The following is an 11400-nucleotide window of genomic DNA, read 5'->3' as shown; positions in this document are numbered from 1 at the left end:
AACCTTGTTTATTTAGATAATCAGAACTAGTTATGTGCATATTAAAAATGGTACCCGAAGATAATCTTGAGAATGACAAGATCCCTTACTTAGGGTACCTAGGGAAGATGTTTGATAGGCGTGACTGGGACAGGGTTAAAAAGCAAGTGAGAAGTAAGAGGAACAGCAGATCGGCAGGGAGTGAAGATATTGAAAAGGCTAAGCTGAGTGCTCTGAAGGAAGCAACCCTACCAAAGACCTTGTCTGTTATGTGGCTCCAATTTCAAGCAGACTTCTAACCTTTCCCTATGACTTCCTTCTAGCCTCTCTTTCCCCAGAGAGAGCTGAAGATTCAGATGCACTGACTGCTGTCAGCAGCCAACTGGAAGGCTCTCCTATGGACACCAGTAGCCTAGCTTCCTGTACCCTAGAGGAGGGTGTGGGTGACCCCTCAGCCGCTGGCAATTCTGAGCAGCCCACAGCAGGCAGCTCCACTCCTGGGGATGCCCCGCCAGTTGTGGCAGAAGCACAAGGCAGGGCTGACGGGTCAGGGGAATCCACCCAGCCACCCGAGGACAGGTAAGCACTGTGGGCAAGATGGAAATAGGGATGTGTTGGAGGGTGTTTCGGGCCACCTTCATACTTGTTAACTAATGAGCATGTTTACTGCACTTGGGAAACCCATCTGGTTTCTCTGAGAAAGGGCTGTTGTTAGGAATGTTTTGTAAGTGGAAATGCACACCACAGAGAACAACCTGAGAATGATTTCCCTCAGCTCTCCCCCTGCATCCTCTGAGAGTTCTTCCACCAGAGATTCTGCTGTGGCCATTTCTGGGGCAGATTCCCGAGGGATCCTTGAAGAGCCATTGCCTTCAACGAGCAGTGAAGAAGAAGATCCCCTTGCAGGTGAGTTTCACATATGCTCAGGCTCTCCTGGGATTATTTTGGCTTCCAATAGCCTTTTGCATGGAAATGTCCCCCCAAACGGTTCCAGATCGAGGGCGTGTGTGGGGGAGAAGGAGTGGTAATAAGGGCTTGTTGATATTGCAGAATTGAATGAGCCCAGGCTTGGGAATCAAACTGACCGTAGCTCACTCAATCCTCTGCTATCCCATTTCCCTTACTTTACAACCTAAGACCACTATTAGTCTCTCTAATCCTCATTGATGCTGTTAATCATCTCTCTGTTGCTGTAACATAATACCTTAGGCAATCCACTGTAAAGAGGGAAAGGTTTGTTTTAGCTCATAGTTTTGAAGGTTTCAGCCCATGTTTAGTGGGGTCTGTGATGAGGTCAATATATGGTAAGATCACATGGTGGAGTTAGCTGCTCATATGGAAGCAGAGAGAAAGAGGAAAGACCAGGGTCCCATTATCTGCTTTAAGAGCACGCATTTCCATATGACTGGAAGACTTCCAGTGAGGCCCTGCCTCTTAAAGGTTCTACCATCTCCCACTGGTGCCACAGGCTGAGGACCAAACCTTTAATGTGTGGACCTTTGGGAAACACTTAATCAAAGCATTAAGGCAGTGATAATCTCCACCTGGTAGATTCTGAATTAAAGTTAAGTGACATTATACACAATGAACCTGCCACCGGAAAACTGTTCTGAGCTTAGGGAAGGTAGGTAAATAGGCCTTCTGTCCTTTGTCCTTTGCAAGCACTGAAGACATAGAAAGCTGGCTTCCCTCGAGCAGCAACGTGGGTTTCTTTTTTCTTATCCATCTTGGGCATCTGTAGAGATGTGAGTCCCTTCACATCTTGCATCTCCCCTCAGGTATCAGTCTCCCTGAAGGTGTGGACCCCTCTTTTCTGGCTGCTCTGCCCGACGACATCCGTCGGGAGGTCCTCCAGAACCAGCTGGGCATTCGTCCACCAACCCGAAGTGCTCCCTCCACAAATAGCTCAGCTCCCGCAGTGGTGGGCAATCCTGGCGTGACTGAAGTGAGCCCTGAGTTCCTGGCCGCCCTGCCTCCAGCCATTCAGGAGGAAGTATGTGAGCGGGAAAATGGTGGGGCCTAGCTGCCCCATGGGAGGTCAGCCTCCATTGACTTCTCCCTTTACCTCCATAGGTGCTGGCACAGCAGAGAGCTGAACAGCAGCGACGGGAACTGGCCCAGAATGCCAACTCGGACACCCCCATGGACCCTGTGACCTTCATCCAGACTCTGCCCTCAGACCTGCGCCGTAGTGTTCTAGAGGACATGGAGGATAGCGTGTTGGCTGTGATGCCACCTGACATAGCAGCCGAGGCGCAAGCCCTGAGACGAGAGCAGGAAGCGCGGCAGCGACAACTCATGCATGAGCGTCTATTCGGGCATAGCAGCACCTCTGCACTCTCTGCCATTCTCCGAAGCCCGGGTACAGAGGGAGGCACGTGGGGGGAAGGCTCTGGAAGCCTGGCTTTAGCCACATGAGGCTCCGTTGGCTTTGTATAACCTGGACCCAGCTTGCCGCTTCCATTCTCCATCTCAGCTTCCTTTTTCTTTCTTTCCAGCTTTCACAAGTCGCCTGAGTGGAAACCGTGGGGTCCAATACACTCGTCTTGCAGTGCAGAGAGGTGGTACCTTCCAAATGGGGGGTAGCAGCAGCCACAACAGGTACCTTCATCATTTCTACTTTACCCCATTCCATCTCTCAGATCAATTAGTCCACCTCCCTTAATTTTATAGAAAAAGAAGCTAAAACCCTGAGAGGCAAGCTGATTGACCACTGTTGGCTGTTTCCTTGAATGAGTGGGAGACCCAGATCTTTATATATAAAGTACACTCAGAAAGCCAAACCTTTGGGTTAGTTTAACTACCAAAGACTAGAATCACAAAAGCAGGGTGGCAGCAGACACTAGCTATGGTTTTAACAAGAAGGCAAGCAACTTGCTTCCTGTGCAAATTGAAAAAAAGGAGGGCCGGGCATGGTGGCGCACACTTGTAATCCCAGCATTTGGGAGACTGAGACCTGGAGGATCATGGTTCGTGTCCGGACAGCCTCAGCTACTTAGTGAGGCCCTCTGCAACTCAGTGAGACCCGGTTTCAAAATAAAGAATAAAAAAAAATGGTGCAGAGGGTGTAGCTCAGAGGTCAAATGCCCCTGGGTTCCATCCCCAGACCCGCCCCCCCAAAAAAAAAAAAAAAAAAATATATATATATATATAAAGATCAGTCCCTATAATACAAGCAGCCCCTCGGTAGTTTAAGGAAGGCAAAAATAAGCTTTGTCTTCCATACTTTAGATGTGGTCACGTTTTTACCAATCAGTGAATAATACAGAGCTGAGCTGGAATCTCTGCTCTCTTTTTCATGGTCCTGTGATATAGAACACATCTCTTAACACATCTTTTGAGACAATGAATCTCTGGTTCATCATCTCAAAAGATGCGTATACAACAGTCCTGTGGGAAAGAAGTTATAGGTGTTGTAAAGTTTCTGCTGTACAGTAGATATTCAAGAGGGCACTTGTTACAGGCACCCTCCTTTCTTGAGCATCTCTAGAGGTGTCCAGCTAAACAATACACGCATTCACACACTCACATTTTAGGCCTCATCCCAGAGATCTCTCTCTCAGACACACACACCTCACCTTAGAGATCTAGCTAAAGAAACTACACTTTGTTTCTAGGCCTTCTGGCAGTAACGTGGACACTCTCCTCCGCCTCCGAGGTCGGCTCCTTCTGGACCATGAAGCCTTGTCTTGTCTCTTGGTTCTCCTTTTTGTGGATGAGCCAAAGCTGAATACTAGCCGTTTACACCGCGTACTGAGAAATCTCTGCTATCATGCCCAGACCCGCCACTGGGTCATCCGCAGCCTCCTGTCCATCTTACAGCGCAGCAGTGAGAGTGAGTTATGCATTGAGACACCCAAGCTCTCCACAAGTGAGGAAAAAGGCAAAAAGTCAAGCAAGAGCTGTGGGTCAAGCAGCCATGAGAATCGTCCCCTGGACCTACTACACAAGATGGAGTCCAAGAGCTCCAACCAACTTTCCTGGCTCTCAGTATCCATGGATGCAGCCTTAGGCTGCAGGACTAATATATTCCAGATCCAGCGTTCAGGGGGTCGTAAGCATACAGAGAAGCATGCAAGCAGTGGCTCCACTGTTCACATCCACCCCCAGGCTGCTCCTGTTGTCTGCAGACACGTTCTAGACACACTCATTCAGTTGGCCAAGGTGAGGAGCTTGAAGGAACCCAACTTCTGGGGATGGAAGAGGGATGGCAGTAACAATTTGGGTGAGATCCAAACACTAAAGGGAGCTAAAAGAAAAGTTTGCTTTTCAATCTGTCCTGCCACAAAGCCATTGTCCATTTCTGTAGGCTGCTTCACCATCTGTTGGATAAAATTCCTCTATGCCAGCTGTCCCTGATACCAGAGCTGTCCAAAGGAGAGGAGAGTCTGGGCGCTAGTTGTTGTTTCTCTGTCAAAAGGCTTATCCTATGTGGAGACCCCTGAGACCAAGCCTGTCCTTTTCCCTACAGGTATTTCCCAGCCATTTCACACAGCAGCGGACCAAAGAAACAAACTGTGAGAGCGATCGGGAGAGGGGCAGTAAGCAGGCCTGCAGCCCATGCTCCTCACAATCCACCAGCAGTGGCATTTGTACAGACTTCTGGGACTTATTGGTAAAACTGGACAACATGAATGTCAGCCGGAAAGGCAAGAACTCTGTGAAGTCAGTGCCAGTGAGCGCTGGTGGTGAAGGGGAAACCTCCCCATACAGCCTTGAAGCCTCTCCACTTGGGCAGCTTATGAACATGTTGTCACACCCAGTCATCCGGCGGAGCTCTCTCTTAACAGAAAAACTCCTCAGACTCCTCTCGCTCATCTCAATTGCTCTCCCAGAAAACAAAGTGTCAGAAGCACAGGCTAACTCTGGCAGCAGTGCTTCCTCCACCACTGCTGCCACCTCAACCACGTCTACCACCACCACCACTGCCGCCGCCACACCCACACCCCCTACTGCAACCACCCCTGTCACTTCCACCCCAGCTCTGGTTGCTGCCACAGCTATTTCCACCATTGCCGTAGCTGCTTCAACCACCGTGACTACCCCCACGACTGCTACCACTACTGTTTCAAGTAAGTGTGGCTACAGTCTGGGAGCTGTGGGGTATGGATTGGCTTCCATTCTCATCCCCATTCCCCCAACCAGGTACTCCTCCCTCCCTAAGCGGTAGTAATTGGCTTGATTTATATTTGTAAGTGCAGAGTATTCTTGCCCTAGTGGGTGTGTCTCTCTCTCTCTCTCTCTCTCTCTCTCTCTTTTCTCTTCTCTCCTCTCTCTCTCTCTCTCTCTCTCTCTCTCTCTCTCTCTCTCTCTCTCTCTCTCGCGTGCACGCGCACCAGGCATTTAGTGAATATGGCTTCCCAGGCTAGGTACTAAAAGAAGAAAAGAAAGACTCTTGTCTTCAGGGAACTCTCACTTTCTCACCTGACTGAGGGGAGCCATTTCTTGTAGTCCAAGAGCAGTCAATACATTGTGAATCAGGGTAGCCAGAACATCCCAGGTAATGAAGGGAATGAGGTCTGTGGCAGATGACTTGTGAATTGTCTGTATATGTAGGTTTTAAAGAATAGATGGAACTTTGATAGTAGAGGAACAGTTTGGAGAAATGCCTGGGCTTCTCTGTCACCATAAAAGACACAGTCATAGCTGGGCGTGGTGGCACAAACTTCTAATCCCAATACTGGGAAGCTGCGACGGAAGGATCGCAGATTTACGGCCAACCTCCGCTACTTAATGAGGCCCTGTTTCAAAGTAAAGAATAAAAAATAGGGCTGAGGTACAGCTCGGAGGTAGAAGACCCCTGGGTTTAATCCCCAGTACCGCCAAAAAGAAAAAAAGGGAGCCCAGTCCTAAGAGTCCTTCTCACCCTGTGTCATTGGGATTTGGCTCTAGGGGTAGATTTTTATTTTCACTGCTTCCCCTTTAAAGCCCTGGACACTTCAGCTATTCTTTGTTTGCGCCACTTAAGTCTGTGGCTTGTGAAAGTCACAGAGCCTTACAGTGTTGTCTGTTTCCTCAAAGCTTCTACTACTACTAAAGGCAGCAAATCTCCAGCAAAGGTGGGTGAGGGAGGCAACAGCAGTACAGACTTCAAGATGGTATCCTCTGGCCTCACTGAAAATCAGCTCCAGCTCTCTGTGGAGGTGAGTCCAAGCTCTTCTGACCTGGTAAGGTTAGGAAAAGAGGGTAGGACAGGGTGGGAACAGCTTGAGTTCTTAGGTTAGGGCTTAGCCCTTCTCCCTTCTTTTTTCCCAGGTATTGACTTCCCACTCGTGTTCTGAAGAAGGCCTGGAAGATGCTGCCAATGTGTTGCTGCAGCTCTCTCGGGGAGACCCTGGCACCCGGGACACAGTTCTCAAGCTGCTACTGAATGGAGCCCGCCATCTGGGTTATACCCTTTGTAAACAGATAGGTAATGAGCAGAAGTAAAGCATTCTATCTTTCTAAAATCTTTCACTTAGATATCTTCTTTTTCTGCAGCATTCCCCAAACCCTCAGGCCAAATCAGACTCGCATAGCACAGCCCTCATTTTCCTCTGCCTAATTGCTATTTGTTAGCAAGGCTGAGCTTCTTTCTATGTCCCAAATGCCTGGTCATCCATGGTTAGTGAAGAGACAGAGAACACATGGGAACAGCTGTGCTCACTTGAGCACCTATAGGAGCCCTGCGGTGAGGCTGCAGAAGTACCTTAGCTACCTCAAATGTGTGCTTGTAGAGTCAGATAAATACCCTCTGCTTTCATACAGCTTCAAGGTTGCAAAAATTCTAATACTTGCAAACTGTCTAGCTTCCGTTGCTTTTCTCTTTATTTTACTGAGAAGAAAACTAAAACCCAGGATAATAAGGTGATTGGACCAAAAGTAGGACCAGATTTCCTTTCAGCATGGAGTCTCTCTCCCACCCAGTCCTAGTCATAGATCTCCCTGTATCTTGGTTCCCTCCTTAATTATCTTTTCCCCACAAATGTCCCTGAAGCTGAGAAGATAATGGAGGTGACCTGATGTGTATAACCCAGGGTATTCTTTGCTGCATTCGAATTAACAAGGTTCTTCTGGAAAGGATTTGGCCTCTAGGCTCTGCCCCTTCTTGGCTGTCACCATTTGTTGGTATTGGGCCCATCGGCTAGGGTATTGTCTTGGCACTTCTCGACATGCATAAATATCTCCTAATTCTCACTACAACCTTAATAACAGGAATAAGTGCACAGTATCATTCCTGTTATTAACATGTTTAAGCAAACTGGAAATGTGGTCGAGAAATTTGCCTGAGATCTCCATAAAAACCTCAGTTAAGTACAGGACTTAGACCATGGCCTGTTTGGCTCCAAATGATAGACTTCTTTTCTACATCAACCTGCATTTGGTGGGAGTTCAGCAGATTCCTGAGGCTGAGTACATCAGTGGTCACCAGATAGTTGATCCATGAGTACATATAGTAAGCCAATGAACAACCCCAAAAGCTGTTGAGCAGAACAAATTTCCTGCTTGCCTGGTTTCTCTGCAAAGAGAGTAGCCTGAGTAGATTTTCTAGAACGATGTGGAGAAGTCTCTGAACACTTGATGATTCCTCTGCCTACCCAGGTACTCTGCTGGCTGAGCTACGGGAATACAACCTGGAACAGCAGCGGCGAGCCCAGTGTGAGACCCTCTCTCCTGATGGCCTGCCCGAGGAGCAGCCACAGACCACCAAGCTGAAAGGCAAAATGCAGAGCAGGTAGGTGGTAGCTGTCCTTTCAGCTGTGTGCTGGAATCTGGGACATTTTGAAAGGTGGCTTTTGCTGGTTTCCTATTTTCTTTTCTCTGGGTGATTTTTTCTATTTTTCCTATACCTGTTCTGGTTTTTTTATAAAATCTCCTCTGAGGTTTCTTACCCCTCTGGTTGACACCAGAAATCCCTGCTTGCTCTGGATGTTTATGGATTGATGCTGTCAGTATACGCAAGCCACCTCTACACTATCTAGGTTTGACATGGCTGAGAATGTGGTAATTGTGGCATCTCAGAAGCGACCCTTGGGCGGCCGGGAGCTCCAGCTGCCTTCTATGTCCATGTTGACATCCAAGACATCTACCCAGAAGTTCTTCTTGAGGGTACTGCAGGTCATCATCCAGCTCCGGGACGACACACGCCGAGCTAACAAGAAAGCCAAGCAGACAGGCAGGCTAGGTATGAAACTAGAGTGTCCAATTGAGGGGCAGGGTTGGTGGTGGAAAACCCAGGGTCCCTGGAGGGGCAGGACTCATGTCCTGGTTCCTTCCTGTTTGATATTTCAAAAGGAAACCGATGATCCTTTCTTAGAAGGATCAGAATAATGATGGCTGCATTGGGTGTCTCATACAAGCTATCTGCATAGGAGATTGCTTAGGGCAAGTGGGGATTAAAGGGGAATAGAAATCTGGTGAGGAATTTGGGGACCAGCCTATTGCCGAGTAAGACTTAACTCACTGGGTGTGCACTTCCTTTTTGCTTCCTTGATCACTCCTAGCAAACTGGCCGTGTTGCCTCAGCCATGGCCTACCAAATCATTTTCCCTACCTTTTTTCTCCTGTCCAACAGAACTCTCTCACATGCCATCAGTCTGCCTACTATCATGGTCCCCTGCCCTTACTCCTAACAGTAGATCTTAGTGCCTGATGATGAGTACTCTGAAGCTGCCTGAACTAAAGCTCAAAGACCTCAGCAAGAAACCCTGTGCCGGCCCAGGAGATAGGAGAGAGATTGGGCATTCCCTCTGCCTACATTTGATATCTTGCCTTCATTTTTTCTTTCTCCCAGGTTCCTCCGGTTTAGGCTCAGCTAGCAGCATCCAGGCAGCTGTTCGGCAGCTGGAGGCTGAGGCTGATGCCATTATACAAATGGTACGTGAGGGTCAAAGGGCGCGGAGACAGCAACAAGCAGCAACGGTTAGCATGATGCCTGTGGCCCCTCATTCATTTGTCTCTCCCCTCCTCCCCCCACCATGTCATCAGTGGGGTTTCATTGCCCTTACCTTGTATGCTTTTGCATTGAGTTTGCTCTTATGAATGCTTCTGGACAATAGGGTTACTTTTCTGTTGGTGTTTTCCTTATAGTTTGTTGATTGGTTTATTGGTTTGAGGTTTGGTTTGATTTAAAGCTTGGCCATCATACCCCACTCCCAGCTATCCAGTCAATAGTGGCGCTTTTGCAAACTGCCTAATGCTAAGTGTCTGGTTTCTGAGGGGATGTGGGGCCAAGATTTTTTTCAGTCTCATGGAACAATGCAGTTACATCAGAGACATCTCAGGAATTCTACTCTTGAAAGTCCCCAAGCTTGATACATAGTCCACACGGCCACTCTTATCTATGGCTGCTCCCTCTACCCTAGCCTCTGCCTCCGTTCTCCATAATCCCTTGGCCCCTAGGCACTCAGATGCTTTAGGAAGAATCCTTTAGGTACTTCAGTAGCCAACTCAGTGACAGTATGGCTTTAGTAAAAGGCTGATGTCAGAAGTGTGCAGTAGCACAGTCATCTTTCTGTCTTTGCAACAAGCAAGCTATCTTCCCGTGATCCAGGGCATAAAGGTGTCCTGAGGCCTGGTTTTTCTTTAGGTAGAATACTGTTACAAAGTGTGGTTTTATTGAGCATGCAGGTGTAACCTAGATTTGGGGGCAGTGACTCTGAAGGATAGGGAAAATAAAGATCTGTGCTCTGGAGCATTTTTCCTGCCTGTTCTTTCCCACTGTCTGACAACACACATATTGACTCTTTAGCCCATCCATACATGTGAGTTGGGACCAATTCCCATATTTGAATAGATAGAAACAGTTTGCACACAAACAACCAGTCTCAGAAGAAGACTTGAACTCATTTCCAGGAGGCATGTGTCTGACTGGGAACAGGGCAAGAGTAGAGTGTAGGAAATACAGACATCCAGGGAGCTTTTTGAGAAATTTGCAAGCTCAGGGTAAAGAATAGCAAAGGATATGGGAAAGCCGTTCTTTCGGCTGAAGAGCTATAGGGTTTCCTCACCAGATATAGGAAATGTCTCCAAGCTCAATGTATGAGAAATAGAAAGGGGCAACCTCTAGCCTGTCCCTGAAGAGAGCAAAGTTGCACCCTTCATGTTACTCTGTCTCCCTTCTATCCAGTCGGAGTCTAGCCAGTCAGAGGCAGCGGTCCGGAGAGAGGAGTCGCCCATGGATGTGGACCAGCCATCTCCCAGTGCTCAAGATACTCAGTCTATTGGTCAGTACTACTTCTCTTCAGCCCAGCAAAGGGAAACACAGTCTTGTAGAGTGTCTGCTGGACCTCTTGCACCCAACATATATAAACTCTGTTTTCCAGTTGGTTCTAGTGAATACTGGTCTCTGTAAATGTTACTAACAACTAGCTCACACCTGGGATTCTTGTAGTAAAAAAATATGATAGGCTATTATACATGTGCACAGCATATGTTTCTAGTCCCTCATGCCCCTCCCCAATTTACTAGCCTCTGGGACCTAAGGCAGACATTTAAAATATTGATGTTCACAGTTGTTAGGATTAAATAAGTTAATGCATGCATAGTACTTAACGTGTGGCAAATGCTATCATTAATAGTGTAGCTCAGAAGTCTTTTGCACATAGAATACTTTTGGGAACCCTTTGAACACATTCCTGCGGAAGAGTTGTTCTCATAAGACACCTGTTTGTTTTTGGAGTTTTTTAGGTTTGGTTTTGTTTGTTGTACTGGGGATGGAACCCAGGGGCATTCTACCTCCGAGCTGCACCCTCAGCCCTATTTTTTATTCTTTATTTTGAAGCAGGATCTCACAGAGTTGCAAAGGGCCTCACTAAGTATCTGAGGCTGTCCTTGAACTGCCATCTTCCTGTCTCGGCCTCCCAAATTACAGGCATTTGCCATTACACACCGCTGACCCCTGCATTTAAATGCTGTATTAAGTAATTTACTAGTTTTCAGAACTTTTGGAGGTAAAACATTCCCATGTTCTCTATCCTCCTTTTATCCAAGGTCACATGATCTACAAGTGCCAGAGCTAGAATTCAAACCTAGGGATACAAAAGCCTTGAAGAATAGTCAGGATTTGGGTAGAAGATATAAAGCAAAAGTCAGGAAGAAGCTTAAGCAGGGCAGGGGTATTGTTGGGCAACTATAGAGAATGGGGATGTTGGGAGGAAGGGTCAGTGAGGAAGCACTTTCCCACCCAAAAATGAGGCTGAGCCTGATGCTTGGCTACTGAGCAGAGTTTGGAATAAGCCTCCAAAGGATACCAGTGTCTCTCTGTTGCACCATGGTTTCTAGGGTTTTTTTTTTTTTTTTTTTTTTTGTATGTGTGTGTGTGTGTGTTACTGGGGGTGGAACCCAGGGGCTTTCTACCTCCGGGCTATACTCCCAGACATTTTTTTTATATTTTATTTGGAAACAGGGTCTCACTAAGTTGCTGAGGCTGGCTTCGAACTC

General features: G+C 47.5%; 1 protein-coding gene across 1 annotated transcript in view; it reads left to right on the top strand.

Moving 5' to 3' along the window:
* The window catches only part of HUWE1 (HECT, UBA and WWE domain containing E3 ubiquitin protein ligase 1), a gene marked incomplete at both ends in the record, with an annotated part of 105197 nt that overhangs the window by 83615 nt on the left and 10182 nt on the right, over positions 1-11400 (top strand). Inside the window, 13 exons of the mRNA XM_080718876.1 lie at positions 318-558; positions 755-885; positions 1758-1972; positions 2053-2341; positions 2478-2580; positions 3597-4143; positions 4451-5051; positions 6001-6146; positions 6235-6391; positions 7561-7693; positions 7941-8143; positions 8753-8835; positions 10088-10184. Coding sequence (XP_080575002.1) covers positions 318-558; positions 755-885; positions 1758-1972; positions 2053-2341; positions 2478-2580; positions 3597-4143; positions 4451-5051; positions 6001-6146; positions 6235-6391; positions 7561-7693; positions 7941-8143; positions 8753-8835; positions 10088-10184 — 2946 coding nt within the window. The remainder of the gene's footprint in view (positions 1-317; positions 559-754; positions 886-1757; positions 1973-2052; positions 2342-2477; positions 2581-3596; positions 4144-4450; positions 5052-6000; positions 6147-6234; positions 6392-7560; positions 7694-7940; positions 8144-8752; positions 8836-10087; positions 10185-11400) is intronic.

The sequence above is a fragment of the Muscardinus avellanarius genome (genome assembly GCF_963383645.1).
Source record: "Muscardinus avellanarius genome assembly, chromosome: X".
Lineage (NCBI taxonomy): Eukaryota > Metazoa > Chordata > Mammalia > Rodentia > Gliridae > Muscardinus > Muscardinus avellanarius.
This window is presented reverse-complemented; position numbering and strand designations above follow the sequence as displayed.